The following is a 24,890-nucleotide window of genomic DNA, read 5'->3' on the forward strand; positions in this document are numbered from 1 at the left end:
TATATAAACACAAATTAATAACTAGATGATGAAGCACAAACAGTGTATGGAAAACTGTTAGTAGGTCTTGAATCATTCACAATTCCTCTATGTTTCATATTGATGCCTAATATTTTGACCACAAAGTGGAAGAGAAGTTTGAGGGCCACTGAATACTGACTAGGCATGGTATATTAACTATGATTTTTCCTTGAGGTGCCTACAATGCTCCAGTAAAGAGGCACTACATAAATAAAAAAATATTGTATTTTCTCAAAGAAACACCTGCCACCTTAACAACATTGTACAGAAGTCGATTTTAAATGGACAGCCCCACTACTGAAGGGAATCACATAAGTGCAATACTGTCCAAGCATTCTGTAGGAATACTGTAAAGTCTTTTTCTAGGAAGTATAAAAAGGGAAAATATGAGAGGCTTTCCCAAGGAAGGGGAAAACCATCCCTGTAAGCAGGTGATGACTTGTCTTAAATTTCCTTGACCCATCCCAGGTCACACTGTGACCATGATTATTGTCCATTATTTGTTTTTGATGAATGCTAGCACTGTCATGTTTAGAAGAAGGTGGAAACCACTGCACTGGAAGGGAATTCAGCTGGAGTTAGGCCAAAGGCTGATAGAAAAGACAAGGTGGGCCTGATTTCAAGAAAAAACACTCCTTCCATGCACAAAGCAAGAATTGCCCAGGGTCAGGGGTGCTGGAACAATGTTTATAGTGAGCAGGGCTGGCTCCAGGCACCAGCAAAGGAAGCAGGTGCATGGGGCGGCCAATGGAAAGGAGCAGCACATCCAGGACTTCAGCAGCAATTCGACAGCGGGTCCCTCACTCCCTCTCGGAGGGAAGGACCCGCCGATGAATTGTTGCCGAAGAATGAAGCAGCACCTGCCGCCGAAGTGCTGCCTATCGCCTCTTCGCCCTCCCCCCTCCCCCCCCGCTTCACCGCTTGAGGTGGCAAAAAAGCTGGACCCGGCCCTGATAGTGGGGGTGCTGAAATTCATTGAATCAAACTGTAAACCCTGTATGTAAAGGAAACCACTTCAAGCCAAGGGATGCTGCCACAACCCCATCATCACTTATGCACAGAGTTGGAGAAGGCCAGAGTCTTCAATAAAGCTCTGTCCCTACGCTGGGGAAGGCACCATTTTAAAATGCATGTATAAACACGCCTCAGAGACGTATATGTATTATATATAAGCAGAAGCACAATACTCTAACACTCATGGTAATAAAAAACAGTTATTTTATATACATGTATATAAAAGTGAAAGAAAATTGTTGGAATTGGTCTTAGAACACATCTCATTTAGTCTCAACAGAAATTTACACTTTGAGGTGGTTTTTTTTTTTAAACAAACAATTGTCAGATTAGAATAAATGTTCAAGATCCACGCTTGTATTTTTTACTCAGACTACCTCCTTCAGCATTGGTGTGTAAATTTTCTTTCAAATATATTGCCCTGTAGTAAACACTGCTTGTGAATATAAGATTTACAGCACATTAATAAAACCATATAGGCTTACTGGCCTTAAAAATATGAGGCACAGTTTAAAGTTTTCATGTCTATCTAGAAAAAGATCTACTGATAGCAATGTTTCAGGTTTAAATCTATAGAACGTTTATACTCAGATCAATTCACCCCTCATCAATCTTTAATTATTTATTTTCATGAATGTAGCATCAAATCCTGAAAAGTTGAAAATTATTTGCCGGGAAATCTAGTTGTTATATTCTTCCTCTTCTCATCCAAAAACAATTCATTACAGTAATGTTTATTTGCAAGTAATAAAAAACCAGTTAGTAACCTTTCATAATTCTTGTTCAAGATGTGTTGCTCATGTCCACCCCATGCTAGGTGTGTGCGTGTGTGGAGATTTTTCCATCAGTGGTATCCGTAGGATTGGCCCTAGCAGCACCTGGATCCATGTGCCATATGCGCCGGTATAAGGAGCTCCACTGGCTCTGCACCCTCTCAGTTCCTTCTTGCTGGTAACTCCAACAGAGGGGTAAGGAGGGTGGGTCTGGACATGAGCAACACATCTCGAAGAATGACAATTACAAAAGGTTAGTAATTGTTTTTATTTTTTCAAGTGCTTGCTCATGTCCATTCCAAGCTAGGTGATTCAAACAGTACCATCAGAGGTGGGCTCAGAGTTTATGGACATGCTGACTGCAACACCGCTATTCTGAAACTGGCATCATCACAAGCCTGCTGGGTGATGGCATAGTAGAACACAAAGGTATGAACCGATGACCACGTTTTGGCTCTGCAGAGGTCCTGGCTTGGTACTTGTGAGAGAAACGCTGCTGATGAGGCTCTCATGGAATGAGCAGTCACAATGACTGCAGGTGGAACATTCACCTGTTCGTAGCAAGCATGGATACAGGCAGTTATCCAGAACGAGATTCTTTGGGATGAAACCGGCTGCCCAATCAGCCTTACCACTACTGCTACAAAGAGTTGTGTAGATTTAGTCCTCTCAAGGCAAGGGCCCACCTAACATCTAATGTATGGAGCCAATGCTCCTCAGCAGTTTGGTGAGGTTTCAGACAGAAAATTGGAGGGTGTAACCAACTGTTATAGTGCTGAGCACTCAAGTGTCCAATGTTATATATGGCCATGCTGGGCTGAAGGGCGACGACAGTCCAAAAACAAAAGGGAGGATGGACCTGGAGTCGAGATTGGTATACCACCCTTAGGCGTACCTTAGAAAGGCCTGCCTGGCCCCACCGGGGTATCTATATTCACCCAGGGAGCGAAGCGTGGCCTTGAGTCTTTCAGGCTGTGAAGCTTGGAGTCCATCTGTTCAGAGAACAGGTAGATACTCTCAAAGGGGAGGTCCTGCATGGACTGCTGCACTTTACAAGAGAGGCCCAATGACTGGAGCTCATGGTGACCGCTGAAACCACAGTTCTGGCTACTGAGTCCACCACATCCAGAGCTGCCTGGAGGGAGGTCCTAGCTACCATTTTGCCCTCCTCCAGGATAACGAGAACTTCTGCCTTGACTCCTGCGGCAGGGAGTCCTTAAATTTGGCCATTGAGTCCCACAGGTTAAAATCGTACCTCCCCAGCAGAGCCTGCTGGTTAGAAATACATAATTGGAGGCTGCCTGTCAAATAAACTTTGTGTCCAAACAGGTCCAGTCTCTTAGCCTCTCTATTTTTGGAGGTAGCACTTGAGTGCCCTGTCTGTCCCGCTCGTTTGCAGCGGACACCACCCGGGAGGGGAAAGAAATGTGAGTACAGATACTCAAACCACCAAAGCTCTGCAAAGAGATCTCTACATGCCTTAACTGGGCAACTGAGGACTCCTTGTGCACGAGGAAATCCTCAGCTAATATAAAGCTACTGTGCCCAATTCTAACCAGCTAATCTTGCCTACCCACAGCAAAGGGGCTCATAAGGGGGCATACTGGGGCAGGGGGGACAGGGACAGAACACACTGTACTGATGACATTTGCTGGTGTAATGCCAGACCAGGTTAGAGCAGTCCTGAAGCTTCCACAGATTGTGCTGGAAACTAACTTAGCCTCCAGGCATCTTTCTAACTCTCCCCTCAGCTATATGGAGAAGGAGCCTTTAAAGAAGCACTCCTCACCTAATGGAGGGAAGGAGATAGAACCATTCATCATTGTACAAACACTGGTGCCCTTTACTGACTTCAGTTCCTTATTTCATATGAAAATATGGGCAAAATCTGCAATTTAACACACAGAACAAAGTTTAAAAAATTCTACTGTACCTCTAACATGCAGAAGGCAAAAAAACTAAGTTATCTGATATTGTAAACTGGTAGCAATCCTAGCCAAAGGCTGACATACTTTCTTTATCCCACAAGTGACTGAGATAGAGAAGAGCAGCTCAAAGAGAAATCACAATTCAAGGTTGAGTCCCAGTGCGGGAACACCGAATCAGACTAAAACAGGACAAAGACCAATCCTAGCACAGGATGGGGAAGCCAAGAGATTCCATACTACTTACTTTATAATAAATCTCAATGAAAGATGCATCCAGCCAGATAACTAATCTTTTGCCATGAATGAGCTAGATAAGAGAAAGGAAATAGTCACTGAGAAAGCAATACTCTGATCAATGAGAAAACTCTTAAGCTGAGGCACTGCTAGAAAGTGGAGGCCTGGCAACTGGGTTCTTCTTTAGAAAAGTGCTCCTTTAAACCAGTTCCCAAGGCAGTATCTCCTCTCAGTTCTGGGATTATTATATATTTGGATAAAAAAAAGTCTAGGAATGTGTCTTTCATTAGGAGAGTAGCAAACAAGTAGCAAAGGAATACCAAACAACAGTGAAATATGTTCAATTCAGTTTAAAATCTCATAACAGCACAGTTGCCCACTATATCAAAGGCCACACTGTGGATGTAATCCAATGTAACTGAACAGATCCCAGTAAGCCTGTCAGTCAGCAAATGCTCTATTTATGTAAAGAATTAGAGCACACACCAGGCTAATCTCTGGGTTTTGCTGCCCCGTGGTATTATTTTTCCTCATCTCCAAATTACACAAATTAAAAGTCAACCCACAATCCTCTGGTACTAAGTACTAAATATATCATTTGACCCACTTTAAGAACTTCCTGCTATTTCAAATAATTGTAAAGTTGTAAACATGCATAAAGGAGGTGTAAGCCACCTTCACATAAAGAAAGGTAAATAGAAGTCTCCCACTCAGAAACAAATGCAAAAAGTTTATATATATGATAATATGTACAAATTGCTTAATTTTCAACATTCTGACATAAAAAGTTAAACTCCCGTTTTTCGGCACTCCCTGCTTTTGTTTCATTTATTACATAAAATATACACACCTATTGAATAGTTGCTAGTCCCTGTGGTATTTTACTTTTTATGTACCAACACTGGGTATAGGGAACAAAATGAAAACAATCTGGGTCCCTATGAATTTACAGTCTAAAAGTCAAAAGAAAGATGAGGACACACTAGGACAATCAGAGAAAGGATTATGACAGAAAATCCAGCTCCACTCTAAAAAGTGACTGTAAAATGTAAAAAGTGATTTCTTCCTGGGTGTATTAAGAATCGGATCTGCTCACCATAGTAACGAGAGTAAGAATTTGCTACTTTTTATTACTGCTAAGACAATACAGATAAAAGATATAATTCTGTTTATTCACAAGGATGTGTTTACTAAATTTCAACCACTGGGACAATTGGTTACACCTGTCCTACAGAGCCATCCCGAGATCAAATGGCGACCCAGGCGAGGAGTGCCTTCAGCGCTCCTTCTCCCCCCTCCATTTGTTGAACATTTTAATACCTTATTTTTTATTTGTAGCCCATTTCACGACTTAGATGCAGGATTTGCATGCATGATTTATCCCTGTGATATAAATTTGCATGCTAAAATCTGTAAATCTGAAAGCCTAGTGCCCCCCAAGCCCAGCACCACAGGCAGTCGCCTGCCCCTAAATCCAGCCTTGTGTACTAACCACTAAAGGGATAAGGGTATTACAGGTGTAACTGAGGACATAATCTGAAGACAATGGGACTGTCCAGGTTTAACCTAGGACACAATTGGGCCTGAAAAGGCTCTCTTAGTGGTGCTGTGATGTAAGGAAAAAACAACACAGATTGACTTCCAGATACCAAGTGGAATTTCTAGGTCAGGCAATTGGGAATAAAAAATGTTTGCCTTGCAAAATTGAACGTATTTGATCTGGAAGAAATGAAAGTGCAACATGGAACTCCACAATTGACATTTTAACAAAATCACTTTAGACACTAGAACTGTACTTTAAAGTTAGGGATTTTTTAAAAAGTGTTCTATACTGGCCTGGAGTTAATGGGAGCTATACTATTGACTTCACTAGGAACAGAGTTAGGCCAATGCTGAGTGCTTTGAAAAACAATGTAAAAGTTATAATCTTCATCTTGACATACATAATAAGCACAGAATCAGGCAGATGCAAAATTCTTAAAAATATTTCCCAAATACAATACTTTTAGATGATAAACTCTTTGGAGGAAGGACTCATTTTCTGTATATTTATAGAGCACCTACCATAAATGGGGCCTTGTCCTAGTTGACCACTAGAGACTACCCAAATAAAAAGCTAAAATAATTTGATTATGATTATTAATACAGCCTCCTATATTGGTAGAGTAATATAATATACATAACACATTCCAGTCTATTAATTCTTAACTGTGTGCTATTCAAATAATTCATTATGGGTGAAATCATAGAATTGTAGGACTGGAAGGGACCTTGAGAGGTCATCTAGTACAGTCCCCTGCACTCATGTCAAGACTAGGTATTATCTAGACCATCCCTGACAGGTGTTTATCTAACCTGCCCTTAAAAATCTCCAATGATGGAGATTCCACAACCTCCCTAGGCATTTTATTCCAGTGCTTAACCATCCTGATAGTTAGGAAATTTTTCCTAATGTCCAGCCTAAACCTCCCTTGTTGCAATTTAAGCCCATTGCTTCTTGTCCTATCCTCAGAGGTTAAGAACAATAATTCTTCTCCCTCCTCCTTGTAACAATCTTTTATGTACTTGAAAACTTATGTCCCCTCTCAGTCTTCTCTTTTCCAGACTAAACAAACCCAATTTTTTCAGGTCACATTTTCTAGACCTTTACTCATTTTTGTTGCTCTTCTGTGGACTTTCTCCAATTTGTCCACATCTTTCCTGAAATGTGGCACCCAGAACTGGATTCAATACTCCAGTTGGGCCTAATCAGCAAGGAGTAGAGAGGAAGAATACTTTTCATGTCTTGCTTACAACTCTCCTGCTAATACATCCCAGAATGATGTTTGCTTTTTTGGCAACAGTGTTACACTGTTGATGCATATTTAGCTTGTGGTCCACTATGACCCCCAGATAACTTTCCGTGGTACTCCTTTTTAGTCAGTCATTTCCCATTTGGTATGTGTGCAACTGATATTTCCTTCCTAAGTGGAGTACTTTGTATTTGTCCTTATTGAATTTCATCCTAACTCCTATACAAACATGGTCTTAATGAAGTCAATGGCAAAAGTCCCATTGATTTCAAGGGGTCAAGATTTCATCCTATGTTAGTGTAAGACAGGAAGGAAAAGGAAAAAGAAAAGAAACAGACTGAAGCCATAAACTCTAATAGGTCTGAAACACTGACTATGAAATTATTAAAATAAATTACTATATTCATCTTATTCTTTCTAGAGGCTATCATTAAATGGGTATTTATGTATCTGGAGCTGAGGTACTGCAGTCTATCAAGGGAAGCAGTCTACAATGAATTTTAACAGTGAAGTCTCCCGTACTAACGTCTCATATTCCAAGCCACAAACCAAAAATGGAATATTTTAAGATCTTAGACAGAAACCATGTTTTATATGTTTTCATAGGAGTTAGCACAGAGGAGCTTTAATCCTGAATGGGACTTCTGTATACTAACAATAGAACTAATTTAAACTAATAATTGTGCAGTTTTGAGGATTTCCATACTAAGCTTTCCAAAATGACAGTTTATTGATGAATCAAGATGTCTTAAAGAAGTTGGATTAACTACAGAGAAATTCTTGATTTAAGAGCTATTTGAAACCAATCTTGTACCCAACAGCACTTGAAGGCCTGTTTAGAACCAATGTGATGCGCAAAAAATGGAGGAGTTAGTCTATGATTTGCTCACTTCCATAAAAAATAAAAATTATATATATATATACACACACACACACACACAGGAAAAAACAGGGGTAGCTTTTAAAATCTTACTATGAAACATTAGTCAAAACAGCATTGCTTTTGAAAAAGTGTATGTAATATTAATTTTGGGGAAGGCACAGGTTGACATATCAAAGGCAGTACACAACTTTCAATTAGGTATATAACCGAAGAAAAACAAATACGTAGTAAGTTCAGTTTTGAAGCCTATCCACTTTGCTTCTTCTAGAGCACTGTAATGATTTCAGCTTTGTCTGGAACATCACAATATACTAAGGAACCACAGCATTTCCTCAATACAAAAATGCTTGCCCTAAATTTAAACAGCATTTCAGTCCAAAAACTCTTATCAAATTGTTACATTTAACTTTCCAGCAAATACTTTAAACTCTTCTTTGTTTTTATTTGTAATGCACTAAGATTCAAAGTTTCTTGGGGGTTTTTTAAATAACTTTTACACATTCAATGATTTAAGAGTGCATAAGAGATATTAAATTAGTATAGCTAACTTATTACAAACTTTAGCCCCAATCCTGCAAACATTTGCACATGTAACTTTATTTACATGAGCAAATTTACAAATGCACAAGAGTTTGTATGATTTGGGCCTAAATGACTTATTACAAGCTTATTTTTAGGGTAGCATTTCTTGTACTGTTTCATTTCTCCATAACTGATTCAAGAAAGTTTCAACACAATCTGTATTTCACCTTCAGTTTTTAATATTTACCAACAGCATGAATCTCCATGTCTAGATAATGATTTCTCAGAAAGGTAAAAACTATGCAGCTTGTCTCTCTTATAAAAATGTGCAGTTTTAAATATATTAAATGTTTAAATATTGCTATGCTAAGCCTATCAATTGTCAAATACCATTTCATTCCCACTTTACTCAGCACCACACTCAGACATCTAAATTATCTAACAATCCCTCTGCTGTAAGAAATTCTTCTACATGTGCTAATGCTATAAAGTACCTGTCTTCTTACATGTGCAAAATGTCAGGTTGTTTCAAAATGAAACCAAGAGGTGGCATACTACCAGGTTTCATGGAAATGTGTTAAAATATAAATTGCTGCAGCATGTTTAACTGGATATTTGATATGATTGATATGGTTTATTTATTTATTTATGTTTTGTTTTGTTTTGTTTGGGCTTTCACTATATTAAAGGTTTTATAAGATAATGTGTATTCTATGACAGATGAGCAAGCTTATGTGATAGACCACCAGAAGCATTTGCCAATAATACATTTTACACAATTTCATATACTTCAATAAGAAATGCAACTCCATATGTACATTTAAAAAAACCCTAATTCTCGACACTATTATTTACTAACACTGGTTATTCCTAAATTGCATGAAAATAACCTGACAAAACTGATGTTACAAACAAAGAGTACACTTCCTGTTATAATATTGAATCTGGAACACCATCAATGTTTTGTTCAGCTTGCATAAGTCACAACTGATTGGACACAGTCCCTGTGGGCATGCCATTTCATCCAGACTGGACGGTTCATTAGTCATAATTACTATAACTGTACAGCAGAGACTGCAGTTTTATCTCATCATACATCTTTGATAAAGCTGCTTCTATTTCTGCTTCATCAGCATGTGAAGTTACATTAACAGAGCTTTTATTTTCCAATCTGTGATTAACATACATTGTGTTTCTTACAAAATATGTACATAAACTCAAACAAAATTAAAGCCCTGGCGTAATCATCATTTGAACTTTGTGTTAGAATCATGCACCTTTAATTGTAACTGAACAAGAAGTTCTGAAAAGATTGTTACATTTTCCATAGCAATGCAAAGTATTAACAGTATGTTTTATAAAGCAATCTGAACTGTGACACTAGTTCGCAAAAATCTATCAGTTCCATTTGAAGCTTAGACATAGGTAATTTTTCAAGGTAACTAGGGCAATTAGTGATCCTAAGAGTTTCAAATTTCAAACGAAAGACTACTACAAAATGTAAACTGTAGTATATAAAGGAACCTTGTGAAAACTGGAAGCCCAAGTGCTACAAAAAGGTTGGAAAACAGATACCAGTAGATTTTATCAAACAAAAGAGCAGAATGCATAGAAATACAAAGGATATTTTGCCAAAACATTAAATGTGTAACACTGAAGGGAAAATGACACACACGGATTTTTTGCTACTGTTTTTCATAACCTATTGTGTGACAATAGGAAACAAAAAGGCCAGTGGCACCATTTGAGTGTGCAATGTGTACCCATGATAGACCACATAAACAGTCATAATCAACGGTTACATGCAAGCACTGAAGCTGCAAAAATCCCAGAGTAATTAGTGTTGTCTGAATGCAATGACATCTGTGTTCTTATGGTCCTCTAGACTTGTCATGCCAATAAGATGTATATGAAAAAATATGACAAGCATTGCAAATGCCCTTCTGAAAGGTCTCACTCTGGGAAAAGCTTAAAAAAAAATGACACATGCCACCTCTTTTTCGCCAATATATTTAACAGCCAAAGCCTCAAAATTTGCAAAGGTCTTTTGAGACATTCTGCATTTGATTATGAGGGATTTATTCAGAATGTAGCATGATGATTTGAAAGCAAATTGCTGCAGCTTTACCTCGTTTTTATATTTATATTTATTCACATGAGAAACAAAACATGACTTTTTACTGCATTTTACTTCTGATTAGTGTACTTATATGTCAGCATTATCTATATATTTTAATTAAAGCAGTTGACTAGAGAGCATTTACGTAAACAGAGTTTTTATTTTCCCAGAATACCTTTTTTCAACAGTGGAACTAGAACAGTTTTAAAAACTGTGGTTATATGGCATTAGGAAATCTCTCTCTCTTTTCTACCAGAAGACTTGGGTAATTCAGTTTGACAGCCTTTGTTTTAGAATGCACAACCTTTTTACTTACTTGTGCCTATCCCTCAGATCCTTCTCTCGACTGTAGCAGTATGTCTGAGCATGCGTTGGCTCCAAGAAAGACATTAGTCATCATTAACAGGAGCACTGACACCAAATCTAAGTGTCTCTACACAATGACCAAATGGCAATCATCTTTCTCTTACACTGTCACTGCTGATTAGAGTTTTCTTTCATGAAAATTTAATTTGTTGCCTTTCTGCAGCTCTTTTTTACATTTCTGCAATTACATAGCATGCCAGCAAGACACTGCAAATGCAGCAAAAGATGCTGTACCTGTTCATAACAAAAGATTTTAAAAAAATCATATTATTCAGCTGTACTTTTCACCTAGTTTAACAGACGAAAACTACAACGATATAGTGAATGACTAGTTGCTGACAAAAGGAAAAATACATATGCAATACTTGAATCAGACCTCAAACACCACATGTATCTTCTCCTTGAGTAATTCCAACTAACTGAAGAAATTTCCCCCCTTGAAGATGGTGAACATTTTGCATCTTCCAAAGCTTTGTTAGGCAACACTAGTAGTCACAAATATGTATTTACAAAAATTTGCAGTTTCTACTCATTTTTTTTAAAAGAACATTTCATAACTCTGAAAATTTCTACCTTCATTTCTTCAATCTATGTCAACATTGCTTTTTGTAGTTAAAAGCCAAAGAAAATAATTTTAGCAGCTGCAGACAAATGAAAAAGTTTCATATTTGATACTCAGCAGCTATTCAATATACATAGTCTCAGACTTCTGCTTTGTGTAACATTACAAACATTGTTGAATAAGATAAAATAACTCATTGCTATGGTAAGTAAGATTTTCAAAACATTTACTCTTCTGTTTTATTTCAGTTTGTTTAAAGATTTTTTTAATTATAAGCATATGCTATTTTGTTAACATCTGTGCACAGCATACAACCTGACTGAATTCCAACTTCTGAAAGCAAGCAGGATAATTTACATCCCTCAAGTAAAGCAACAATATTAGAGAATTACATACTAGGATTAGATTAAGATGTTCAATTTCATCTAAGGGTTATCTGATTTTCTTCTACAAACATTAAAAAATAAACCTTTTATTACAAATATACAGTTATCCAAATGTCTTTCAGAATACATTTACTCTATCTTAATTAAGTGTAAACCTAAATTCACTTCCATTTCTAGTAAATTCAGAAACTACAACCATCAAAATTCAAACAGTAAAACCTTCCCTCCTGTTTGTGTAGTATACTACAATAATGAACCAGAACAGCAATGCTGCTCAGAACAGAAAGTGTTGTTACTGCTAGCTGTTCAGATTTACAAGTAAGTTTAGATATCTTTAAATAGTCTCCACATATGAAATGTAAGAAAAGGAAACTAGGAATTAAAAGTGGATTGTGAATGGCAATCTATGATTGCTGTACTGCTATGGCAGTATACCTTGATTAAATGCAGAGCAAAGCTAAAGTAAAAACAAAACCATACCATGGTAACCTAACCTAACTGTCCTTGCAGACTGTGTTTATGTAGGCGCTGACCCTTTTAAGCTATTCTTCTGATTTAAAGAAAAACTTTGAAAATTTATAAAGCATAAAATAATGCTGTTTGATTCCCCCTCCCACACACACACAGGAAAGGCTATAAATTTGCCACCAGTTTTGTCCTGTGTGTTCTCCACAGAGCTTAGTCTAACAAGCCATAGGTGCAAATGTTGAGATCTTTTCCCAGCATCCATATCAAGTTCAAGTACAGAAGTTTAGTTCTTTGACTCCCACCTCCAAGTCACTTGTCAGTAAAAGGTTGAGCGATTTATTGACCACCTCTGGATGCATACTGTCAGTGCTGAAGGAAATATGAGGGAGGGTTGTCGCTACTGTTCTGGAGCTCATTGATAATGACATACCTGCCTCTGTCACCCATTACCCATACTACAAACTACTTAGACCTAACTGAAAAATCAATAGCCTACTTGCACTGGTTCCTGTGGCTGCCTCCTTTGATTGTCAGCTCCTGTCTAGGGTCAGCACTTACATGAAAGGGGCTGTGACTGCCTGATGCTTTCAGGACAACCTAACGATATGAAACTAGCCAACAGAACAGTAAATTCTGTCTCCCTGCCCTCCTCATCAATTAGGCTTTGACTAGGCTTGCCTGTAGAAACCTGACCTTTTAAGTTTAGGTGAATATGGACTAGCTGAACACACCATTGCCCTCAGCACTGAGCCAGGAAATCCACTGACAGGTTAAACAAAACAGAAGGTTGTAACTGTCATAATTTGCATTGCACTTTCACGCCAACAAGGGTGTTATCAGTAGGGGCAAGCCCTGGAACACACAACTCAAGCACCCCTAAGTCACCCTCCTCATAAATTTTCAAGTGAAGTGAGATAAAACATAAATTCACAAATGACCATGCAGTTCAAGTCCCACTTTCTTTCAAGTTAGCACTTTGGAAACCCACCAAGTGCATATAAACAATTCCCTGGATAGTCACATTGATACTCAAATGCCACTAATGATGAACTTCCACATAAATGACATAAGTAAGTTATGCAACCACAACAGTTAAAAACCTTTAGGTTTTTGTTTTTCTTAATTATATATGTATATGCACCTATACATTTTACTTACACACGTGAGTATATATGCATATATAATTTAAAAATCCCCAAAGAGCTCTTTAACGGTCATGGTTGAGTAATTTTTACTCATATGTTGGAAGTCCATCATTAGTGGTACACCTCTACCTCAATATAACGCTGTCCTCGGGAGCCAAAAAATCTTACCGGTATAGGTAAAACTGCATTATATCGAACTTGCTTTGATCCACCCGAGTGCGCAGCCCATCCCCGAGGAGCGCTGCTTTACCGCATTATATCCAAATTAATGTTATATCGGGTCGCATTATAGAGGGGTAGAGGGGTATTTGCATACCAATGTGACTAACACAGGATAGAGTTTAAATTTCAATACATCCTCTTTTCCTCCAAAGAATATTAAATATGAAGCAGAGAAATAAAAATTATGTAATCTTAGATCTGAAATGACGATCTGAACTATTTCCAGTAAAGTTACATTAAGTGTCTTTAATAATTGCTTGTATGTAAATTAGAAAAATGTTAATACCTGAATGCCTGCTAAAACAATTGATTAAAAGCAAATGAGAATATTTGTAAACATTTTCTCTTAGGTGTTCCCTGATTACTGACTATCAGTTTTCCAAAAAAAAAAAAATGTGGTGGCCACGGTGTGTTCATTCTCAGTTAATTCCTTCCATTGAAACTACTCATCTTTATATAAACACCAAGAGGCCACAGAAAGGCCATATATTTATGTTAGGGTCCATTTATGGAAGTGGAACAATGGAACTTCTTCATACAACAAAAGGATGAGTCAGTTCTGCAAGCTGCTTTTATTTAACTCCTGTGTATTCTAAAACTTAAAGATGCACTCTGCTGAATAGCTATGACTAACACCTTTTAACGTAAAAACGAAACTGAATCTCCAAGATCTACATTAAGATTGCAAGAAATAACGTACTTGCTGCTTCTAATCCCTGTAACTTCTGCACCACCCTTTTTCTCCCCCAATAAAAGATTCAACACCACAAGTTGAAATAATTCCTTATTTAAATAAATGTTACAAATCCTGCTGACTGTTTGGCTTTCTGAAGTTAAGATCTAGCTGGTAACAGTCAAATACTTTTGTAAATTTTCTTCTGATCATCTTAATACAGGTCAGTCACCAAATGTAGGTTATATCATATGAGCTTTATTGAGGTTAATTTATAATAAAAAGGAAAACAGCTGAATATATGTTTCATTAAGTCCATAACCTCCAAACAATTACATAATTTTAATGCATGAATATTTTTAAAGCTTAATATTCTCAATGGTTCTAATACATAATAAAGCAAAGAAAGCACTGCTCTTTGTAACTATGTACACAGTTCTGTTAAATACAGTTAAACAAACAGTTACAATTAATACTGCATTCCAAACGAACTACAGAGCAAACACTGGTTAAAAATGGTAAACCTAATTGTGTCTGGATGGATCCCTTTAGAGACTTAATGTGATGATTAACTATGCATCTGGTAGCATGTCAAGTCCTTTTTGTGTGCCTATCTGATAGTGAAGTGAAAGGGCATGGACAGTGTCCAGTCCCAGCAAGCAAATCATTTGAAAGCAGTCATAGCCATAGATCAAAGATTTTTCACTCTATCCAGAGTCGATTTAAACCCACCACCCCAGCCCTGTGCTGCAGACAAAACCAGTTAGAAAATTAGAAAGGCTCCTTAGGATCCAAAGATAATAAAGGAAGATAGAAGTGAAAAATGCAGAAAAGAAACAGACGGGCAGAACCTTGATATCCATAGGCCAAGACAGCTGTTTTACATCCTAGTTTTACTTCAGATGGTTAAAGAAAAGGAAAAGTTTCCATCCTTTAGATCACCAAATATTATTTCAATTAGGCTATGCAGATGGCTTTTATACATTATTTGAGCCAATATAGTTTCCCCTTCCCCCGCTATAAGAAATGGCACATAACACTCTGCATATCAATTTTATCTCATTCATAAAGTTATAAAGAGAGCATTCTCTGTATTATCATACTCCAGTTCTTTTGAAACAAATATGTATCTCAACAGGAAGTGCTACAACTTAATGCTCTCATTAGAAATAGCATGAAACAAAAACGATGTGATGATTTTATAAACAGCAACATTTTATATGAAAATAATTCTTTGGGAGGGCTGGGAAGTCAATATTTTGAGGTAAAATAAGCAAAAACTAAATTAACTTTTCGCTTTTTAACATTTAAACCATATAATATCTGAACAGGGTTGTTTTGTTTTGCTTTTGTAGTATTCTAGTTGTTAGACTGCTCAAGCCAGAAGCTTATAAAGAAATAGATTTTTTAGTCAAAGTTATATATCTTCTATATTGTATGCTGATTTACAATGTCTTAAAAATAGCTTGTTGAATAGTGAAAAACAGTACATTTTAAGCACACAACACAAATGGGCAATAGTATTACAGGGAAGAATTGTGCCCCCTAACTCTGTCTCATATAAACTACATTATGGAAAATTATTTAATTATTTTAATCACAAGAATAGCTTTAGTCTATGTAGTAGTTTGGGAGGGAAGTACTTCATGCTATTTGTATTAATTGACCCAATATTTTCAAAATGTTCAACATATGTACATAAATTAGAAACTTTTACTTTAAAAGGATCTGGAAATTGAAGCTGACAAATATTTAAAGCTTTAGATTCAGAATTCTGGGTTGATTCAGAAGTAAAGAATGCTGCATCTCAGCCAGCTACATGAAGGTTCTGATCATAGAAATAAATCAATGTCCTACCATAAACCAAGCTGGGCTACTGTCTGTGGGTGTGAGCATCTGCACATACATATGTACATTTCTGTATGCATCGAAGATAATGGATGCAATCATCATCATACACAAATTGATAATGAGGAAAGCTAAGTCAGGATACACTCTAGTTGAAACAACATTCTACTTGTGCCATACCCATTTTACTCAGAAAACCCACAAGTTACTTCCATGTCGAATTTTTTTAAAGGATTCATTTTCATTTAATGGCATTTTAAGAACTGTGACCTAGAATATTTCTATACACCATGTACTTCAGCAATCTTTTTATAACTAATTTTAAATTACATACAATTCTAGTTCAAGTTGACAAAATCTTGGCATTATCCATACTCTCATACTTCTATACATAAGTGGACATTATGATTAATCAGTTATTTTAAGAAAAAAACAGCCAAAACTCTAAATATGGTTAATCCAATCAGATACGTGTGCGCACCACACCCACACATCCAAAGAAAGTAAGGCCCACAGGATGTTCTAACAATAATAAAATGTTATCAAAATATTAGAAATGTTATTCTATAGCATAATTTGTTTGACTTCTGGCAACCAAACTTTTGATTTTACCTGATAGCCAGCTAAACCAAAGTTTAAACCAAAAAAGAACCTAGTAGCCAAAGCAATCTTTTAAAGCTTAAAAAAAAAAAAACATCAATGTTACTCATCAGAAATAATAAGCTACATTTAAAGTAGGCAGAAGTTATTGGGAATTATTAGCGGTATGACTCAATGTATGATTATTTGATGAACACCAGATTATGTAAAGCATCCTGTTTACATTTTAAGATTTGACAGCTAAGAACATATATTCAAAAAAGTTACTTTAAAAATATTTGGAAGTCACACCATCCACAAGTGTAACCTAATTAAGGTTTTATAGACATTTATACATTATTTAACAAGCATATCTTCCAGTTTTACAAAACAAGATTTACATATGTTCATTAAAGGTTGATGAGGTGCATACATGATATCTGCAGTAATTAAACATCTTTTGTTCTTCCACATAAAGAGTGCATTATAGCTAACTTAGTAAACACGTCCTTACAAAAGATCAGCAGATAATGAAACCAATCCACAATTGTAAAAGGGAGATGCACACTGTATTCTCTAGAATGTAAACAGGATTATAACTGTCAGACCCACAGAAGTATTTACTATAACTATTAGCTTGGTTTTGCTGTTGAGAAACACAATATGCACTACTGAATCATTTGTTTTTAAATCCATACATTCCCTGCAGCAGTTCAGGCTCCATCAGCAGTGCAGGAATGTATGGAAATGACAGGCAAAGGGCATTAGTTCCTTTCCCATACTGTTCTTCTATAAATGGAAGCACAGAGTTCTTCTGCAAAGCACTTTAATCGGAGAATGTTTGGAGCCAGATCTTCGGCAAAATATAAAATGATCAGAAAATTAAGTTCTACGAGCAAGTCAATTATTGTATTTGCCTCAAAACTGGTTTCTTTATACCAAAGGATGGACAGGAAATCCAAAGCCATTACCTATTAAAGAACTGGAATATATTCACAGTGCATCATCTAGTGAAATGCCAGTTGGTCTAGAATGGTGGGTGGGTGGGGGTGTGTGTGTGTTTCACACTCCACACACAAAACACATAATTATCATCCCTCTCGTGACCACCTGTTTCTGCCTCTTTTTGTTTTTTACGTCAGAAACAGTTTCATAATCCCATGTCAATGTCTTCACTTAAAATTAAACACTCCATTAGTTTTGTATTAAGTAAACTTGTAAATAAATTGTTTAGAACTAGAAAGCCTTTTGAAATATGTAAGCTATGCTATTTTAATAAACTGACTAGTCAAACAAAAATAAGCACATTAAATCATAATCCAATAAAAAATTGGATGGGTTACCAGTTCTGCGTTCTAGTTATTTTTCTCTACTGTAAGAATGATCTCGCGGTTTCTTCTGCTCTATAAAAAACAACTTCACATTTGTAAATAATGCATATCCTCCCACACAATACGTTTAGACAAATATATTTAAATACACAAAGGTTTTGTTTGTTTTTAAGTTTAAGCACATTATAACATTGTCATGGTTATTAGAAATGTTAAAACTGTATATACCATTTACATGTCTACAGGGAGGGAGAGCAAAGAAAAGAGCATACGTTCCCCAAACAAAGTCCCCTTTCCAATATCCCTCACAGAAGCTCCTGCTAGCCAAACACTATTGCTCCAGGCAGCAGCATGCTGATGTTGGCACTGCCTAAACCAAACAAACACGATGTTTAACAGTCAAATAAAATGTCCCGCAGCCTCCCTAATGAATTTGTCAAGGACCATCAGATCACCCCCTCCCCTGCCTCATTAACTCAAGTATGATGAGACGGATTATAACGAGAGAATACAGATCAATCCGTCTGAAGACTTCAAGTGGCTTTTAGCCTTGAGAGTTTCTCTCTCAGGCACATACACTCGGTCCTTTTAATAGAATACAGTATCTTCTGCTCTTCAAGGGGCTGCCACTTCGTTTTATACATCATCAAGGAGCTGCTGATGGACTTCTATACTAACATACATAAAAGCAGAGGTGACAAGGGCTCTTCAATTACAGCCTCCTCGGATACTGTTTCCCCCTTCAATTATTCATTCCCGGGAAGAGCAAATTCCGCCACAGATAAAGCTGCTCTTAATGCAATGCGGCCGCAAACGCAAAGACACAGGAGAAAGGGATTTCACGTGCATTATTTGCTGGAAGTGTTTAAGTTTATTGCTCAAATGATGTTTCTAATTAGTGCTAGGGCAATAAATTAAAGTCGGCTTTTGTTTAACTGATTTATTATTTACTAGAGCTTCGACCCCAGACAGGGAAATTGGTAATGAATTGTTTTTAAATCAAAACACTAGTAACCTTTTATCATCAGTCACCTTAAAAAGTAAGGGGAGACGGGGGAAATCGCTGGCTTCTTTTAACCTTAAAATCTAGAAGTGCCTTTCCCTCCCGCAACCCCGGGGCGACCTGATGGCATTGTCACTTCTCCCGTACACTCGACACATGAACCATTAATTTCTGGGCTACAAAATCCCTGCAAGAGGTCAGAGCTGAAATTCTGAGGCGCCTATCCAAGCAGCCAAAGCTTATGGAATCAGGATGCAAAGCTATGCGACGGAATGGGGCGGAAAAGGAACATGAGAACCGGCTACTGGAAAACCCGGTGTGATAACTAAGAAATCGACAAACTGCTTAGGAAAGACATTTGTTTGTTAAATGGATTTCTTAACACTCCTTTCATTTATTAGGAATAGGAGCAGAAGCCCACGGGGTGCGGCCGAACTATGTGTGGGGTCCTCTAAAATTCACCCCACTAATAAAAAAAAAGCCACAGGGTAACCTGAGAAACAAAGCGACATCCTCTCATACTCTTCCCTCCCTCCTCCTCACCCCCCGCCCTGCCCAACAATTACTCACTGCTAGGTAATTAACATGATATGCCTTACATCAGGATGAGTTAAAGAAAAAAATGTATTGATTTGTAAAGTCCTTTATTATTTTTTATTAGTAAACTACATTTTCCATCAGGACTACGGACTCCAGATCGTGGATTTGGCTCTTTGGTGTCAACTACCCAAGCTTCAGAGTGGAGAATTACTTTCTTATATGTGAACACACAACTACTACCGGGAGTCATTGAAAACGCCAAAGAAATTTCTTCATCCGAGTTCTATGACTTGTTTTCTATAACCCGCCCAACCTTTCTTTCCCCTTTCTTTCTTTCCCGGAAGTTACACTGCTAGACGCCTTTACTGGGTTTGTTTCAGATCCAAAGAAATCTTTAATCCGTACAGTGTGAGGAGGATCGGATGGAGAAGGGGGGGAAAAAACATGATTGAAGCACCTGGTAAACTCCCCCGTAGCAAAAAGCATCTCTGTGCCCGAATCCCATTTATCTAGTCACCATCATGGAAGAACAGAGATTCCGCACCCAAAAACTTCCTGAAATACGTGGAATTGGTGATGATGGAGACGGTGCCTACAACTACCACAAGCAGTGTGATCCTGCTGCTTTTGGGCAATAAAAAGATGATTTATCCCGAGAGAAGAGGTTGTAGCCAGTACCATAGCAGGGCACATTATACATATTTTATACAATAGGTTTATTATCGTTCACAGACATGTCCCTAATTTAAATACACGCGAAAAACAGACGGATGATATATTTTATTTATTAAATCTCAGTCTCTGTATTCCAACAAAGAAACAGATAAACCAAAAGAACCAAAGAAGGACAAAACTTCAACGTTTAAGAATTTTTAAATTGAGAATCCTAAGTGACCAGGTTCAATATGTATAGTCTATCTAGGCTTCCAGAAATATAGGAAGAATAAGGCAACGAATTTTGACGTAACCTTTAAAATATTTGAGAAACGTCTGGAGATAAACAGAATCTCCCTTTCTCACATAAACCTTAAAGTTCAAGGCAAAGACTCGATTTGCGGGCTGATTATTGATAGGTTCAATGTAAACTGCAGCTCAGTAGCGTAAGAGATCTTGATTTGCACAGTACTAAGTAGGGTGTATAAAGCAGGAGTTCGTTAAGAAAACATACCTAAATATCACCCAAAGAACGCATAATATTAAACAGAATTATTGTACTGCAAAAATAAGAATAATAGAAATATTTTTATTTTAGCTACTTCTCCGTTGATTATATTAGTATTAGTTGGCGTTTCTGTACTCTAATATAAAATAAACTGCATATACATAACTGAGTAACTATAATTTTATGTATATTTGACTTGGACAAAATACAAACTTTCGCAAAAATATAGTAAGCTTCAATTTCAGATAGTTCAATGCTGTTATTTAGAAGGGGGACAGAGCTTTATTGCACAAGATTTATCTAAATTAATCTGACGAGGAGTAGTAAAACAGGGTGTACTATTCTGTTCCAATGACAGTCTCACTTTCACTGCTGCAGACCAGCGTTAGTGGAAGATTTATGTTTGCAGCAAAGTACCAGCAAAGTCGCCCCTTCCTCAAAAGACACCAGCATTACTGCTACTTCTCCTTGCAACAACCGGGTGGAAAAGCAAACTTAATTTCCCCCCATCAGGCTTCCAAGTAAAAGTTATTCAGCTCATAGGCAGTTCGTTGCATCTTTTTCTCGCACGACGTTGTAGGACGCATACACAGACTGCACACCTTTCTGAATCAATGCCACTCTTCCCCCAGTATTTAATTCCCGCCAACTCCAACACCGAGTAACTCATATAGACCATACTCTTTTCCCTCTATCCTTCTATTGATGGGGAGGCGGGTGTGTGTTTGTTTGTGCGCGCGCTTCTGTGCATGTTCCTTAATATCTCCTCTTCCCTCCCCCTTCCCCATATGCAGTAGCAGCGGCTTCCCTGCATCCAACATGCACATAGCCGGCCTCGGTGATTGGCTGCCCCTCTGACAGCTCAGAAGGCGATTGTAGGATCTGGAACTCCACCCCTTCGGCAGGGCCCTGGGACCATTCATAAACTAAACAACACTCCCGCAAATCCAGAGACACACACGCATACCGAGGAGGAGAGGCGCAGAAAGTGATAGTCTCTACGTGCAATTTCAAGGGTTGAGGGGGAGGAGGAGAAATCCTGGGCACCCCTCCCTTCTCAAACAGTCTATGCAAAAAAATATTTTTGATATAGGTATATATATAAAACTAAAGAACAGGAATGAATGATCACAGACCAATGGCAGCAGTCTACGCCTGAAGACAGAGAAAGCCAGAACCGGGTTCAGTCAACGCCTCCAGCAGGAAGAAGGAAATCAACAACATCCCTTGACAGTCGGCGAGAGACGCAGCCAAACTCATGCACATCTCTGGTGGTGCCATGGTCTGAGAGAGTTTTCCCTCTTCCGCTCTTGGCATTTCTCGCATTCTTCTTTTATTGCGTGCGGTTTTCAACTTCGCCACTGCTCGGCTGTGCTGTGGAGACCCGCTGCGAGTCCCGGAGAGAAGTTTTTAAATGAACTGTTGAACTATTTGCGTGTGGGAGGGTGGGTGGCAGCGCGCAGAGGCTGCATACAACACGCCCCCCCTCCGCACACCGAAAAGGCGGCACATCAAACTTTGCACTTCAGAGATTTCCCCTCCGTCACCCCCATCGCCCCATTCCCGTCGGCTGACAGTTGCATGGTTTTTGTTTTTTTTAAAATCACCACCATCACCCACTATTTTCTTTACTTGTGTTTGGGGCGGAGGGGCCGAGTGCGTGCGTGTGGCGGGGGTTGGGGGGCTGCAACTTGGCGGGTGCCCTGTGCAAAGCTGCAGTCACCGGTAAAGCATTGGATCCCTCAACGTACTGCGAGAGCCCGGTCTATAGCCCGGACCTGTGCCCCAATATGATCGCCGCCCAGGCCAAGCTGGTGTACCAGCTCAACAAATACTACACGGAGCGCTGCCAGGCCCGCAAGGCGGCCATCGCCAAGACCATCCGGGAGGTGTGCAAGGTGGTGTCGGACGTGCTGAAGGAGGTGGAGGTGCAGGAGCCCCGCTTCATCAGCTCGCTGAGCGAGATCGATGCCCGCTACGAGGGGCTGGAGGTGATCTCGCCCACCGAGTTCGAGGTGGTGCTCTACCTCAACCAGATGGGCGTCTTCAACTTCGTGGACGACGGCTCCCTGCCCGGCTGCGCGGTGCTCAAGCTGAGCGACGGCCGCAAGCGCAGCATGTCGCTCTGGGTGGAGTTCATCACCGCCTCGGGCTACCTGTCGGCCCGCAAGATCCGCTCCCGCTTCCAGACCCTAGTGGCCCAAGCCGTGGACAAGTGCAGCTACCGGGACGTGGTGAAGATGATCGCGGACACCAGCGAGGTGAAGCTCCGTATCCGGGAGCGCTACGTGGTGCAAATCACGCCCGCCTTCAAGTGCACCGGGATCTGGCCGCGCAGCGCTGCGCAGTGGCCCATGCCCCACATCCCCTGGCCCGGCCCCAACAGGGTGGCCGAGGTGAAGGCGGAAGGCTTCAACCTGCTCTCCAAGGAGTGCTACTCGCTGACCGGCAAGCAGAGCTCCGCCGAGAGCGACGCCTGGGTGCTGCAGTTCGGCGAGGCCGAGAATCGGTTGCTGATGGGTGGCTGCAGGAACAAGTGCCTATCGGTGCTGAAGACCCTCCGGGACAGGCACCTGGAGCTGCCCGGCCAGCCGCTCAACAACTACCACATGAAGACTCTGCTGCTGTACGAGTGCGAGAAACACCCCCGGGAGACCGACTGGGACGAGGCGTGCCTGGGGGACCGGCTGAACGGGATCCTTCTGCAGCTCATCTCCTGCCTGCAGTGCCGGCGCTGCCCCCACTACTTCCTGCCCAACCTAGACCTCTTTCAGGGCAAACCGCACTCAGCCCTGGAAAGCGCTGCCAAACAGACCTGGAGGCTAGCCAGGGAGATCCTCACTAATCCCAAAAGCCTGGACAAACTATAGGGTTAACAACACAGTGATAAACCCATTTACAAACTTTTATTTAAACAAAGCAGCTACAACAAAAGAGGCAGCGAAACAAACTTCTAAAACCCCACCTGCAGTTAAGCATTTAAAAACTCTCAGACATTTACAAAGCCAAAACGATCACCTCGTTGCACGAGAAGAGACTCCCCTTCCCCCTTTTTTCTTCCAATGTGAATTTTTTAAAAGTCACACAAAGAAGCGATCGGACTTTCCATCATCCAAACAAAACGCAAGGTACATTTTCAAATAAACGTATAGTCATTCTTTTCTTATTCTTTTTGTTTGCCTGAATGTTGTCACCAAGTGAAAAAAATTATTTAACTATATGTAAAAAATTCTCTTTAAAAAAAGTTTTACTGATGTTAAATGTATTTCAGTGCCAAGGTCAGACTGTGCCCCATATTGAATTGTTGAAAACAGTAATAAAAATATTACTTTAACTTTACATTGACTTTTTTGTGAATTGTTCTTAAATTCAGGCAAGTAGAGAGATTTTTCTCGGCTTTCAGAGAAAAAAGGATTAAAACAAAAATAAATGGCAGACTAATCCCAATATTGAACTGGTGCTTTATCTATAAATTCATCATAGTTTTCTAAAGTTTATTTCAATTCTTTTCAATTAAAATAGAAATAGACTGTACTTAATGAAAAAATAATTCCCATTCATTCTTTGGTTGTTTTGCTTTCTGTCACTTGAAACTTACTCTCTAAAAGTTTTAGGAATATATGCACCATCACATAGCATTTTGGCACAGTTTTGACAGAACTAGGGCGGAGTATTTCTATAATATAATCCTTAAAATATCTTTATTGTTTTTAATTTAGTTGGTGAAACATCACAATCCGTTCCTATTTTGTCCTGTAAAAATACATAGATATTTGCTTTATTAAATAAGGGTTATTCAACGATCAGTTTTACTTTGAAATGAAAAAAGTATAAATCTTCTCTGAATAATAAACAAGCTTAAATGCAACTATTAAATTTTTTCTAACAAATATTTGTTTTCTCTGGTTTTTAAGTATAACATAGAACTGCAACACAGCAGCACTGCGCACAGGGCATACACCGGAAAGGGGAAAACATGCTGTTTTAAAAGAAACCAACCAATTTTATGTTCAAACATATCGATCCTTTATACTTGGGTTGTTTTTGTTTTTTCAAACGAATAATAGCTGATTTGCCCCTAAATTTCGGCTATAGTGTTTTGCTCCAAGTTTTCTAAGGAAGGTTTACATTTCTAAAACTTTACTGGGAGATTTTTTTATTATTAATTTTTATTATTTGCTTTAACGTCCCGAAATATTTTTAAGCTGGTTTGGAGCATTTCAAATTCCTTTTCATACCCTTTCAGGACGATGCAAAATCTTGTTCCAAAGAACTACTTCCGCTTCTCTGTGGACGATCCGGAAAGAAATAGCCTTTAA

General features: G+C 38.8%; 2 protein-coding genes across 2 annotated transcripts in view; one reads left to right on the plus strand and one right to left on the minus strand.

Moving 5' to 3' along the window:
* The window catches only part of LRBA (LPS responsive beige-like anchor protein), a 567,906-nt gene that overhangs the window by 234,278 nt on the left and 308,738 nt on the right, over nt 1–24,890 (minus strand). The gene's annotated exons all lie outside the window — the stretch shown is intronic.
* MAB21L2 (mab-21 like 2) lies at nt 21,534–23,910 on the plus strand. Its single transcript, XM_034771088.1, has one exon. The coding sequence runs from the start codon at nt 22,362–22,364 to the stop codon at nt 23,439–23,441; it is 1,080 nt and encodes a 359-aa protein (XP_034626979.1). The 5' UTR covers nt 21,534–22,361; the 3' UTR covers nt 23,442–23,910.

The sequence above is a fragment of the Trachemys scripta genome, chromosome 5, assembly GCF_013100865.1.
Source record: "Trachemys scripta elegans isolate TJP31775 chromosome 5, CAS_Tse_1.0, whole genome shotgun sequence".
NCBI classification, from domain to species: Eukaryota; Metazoa; Chordata; order Testudines; family Emydidae; genus Trachemys; species Trachemys scripta.

Coding starts and splice junctions, on each gene's coding strand:
- MAB21L2 (XM_034771088.1), top strand. CDS start 22,362: ATGATCGCCGCCCAGGCCAAGCTGGTGTACCAGCTCAACAAATACTAC.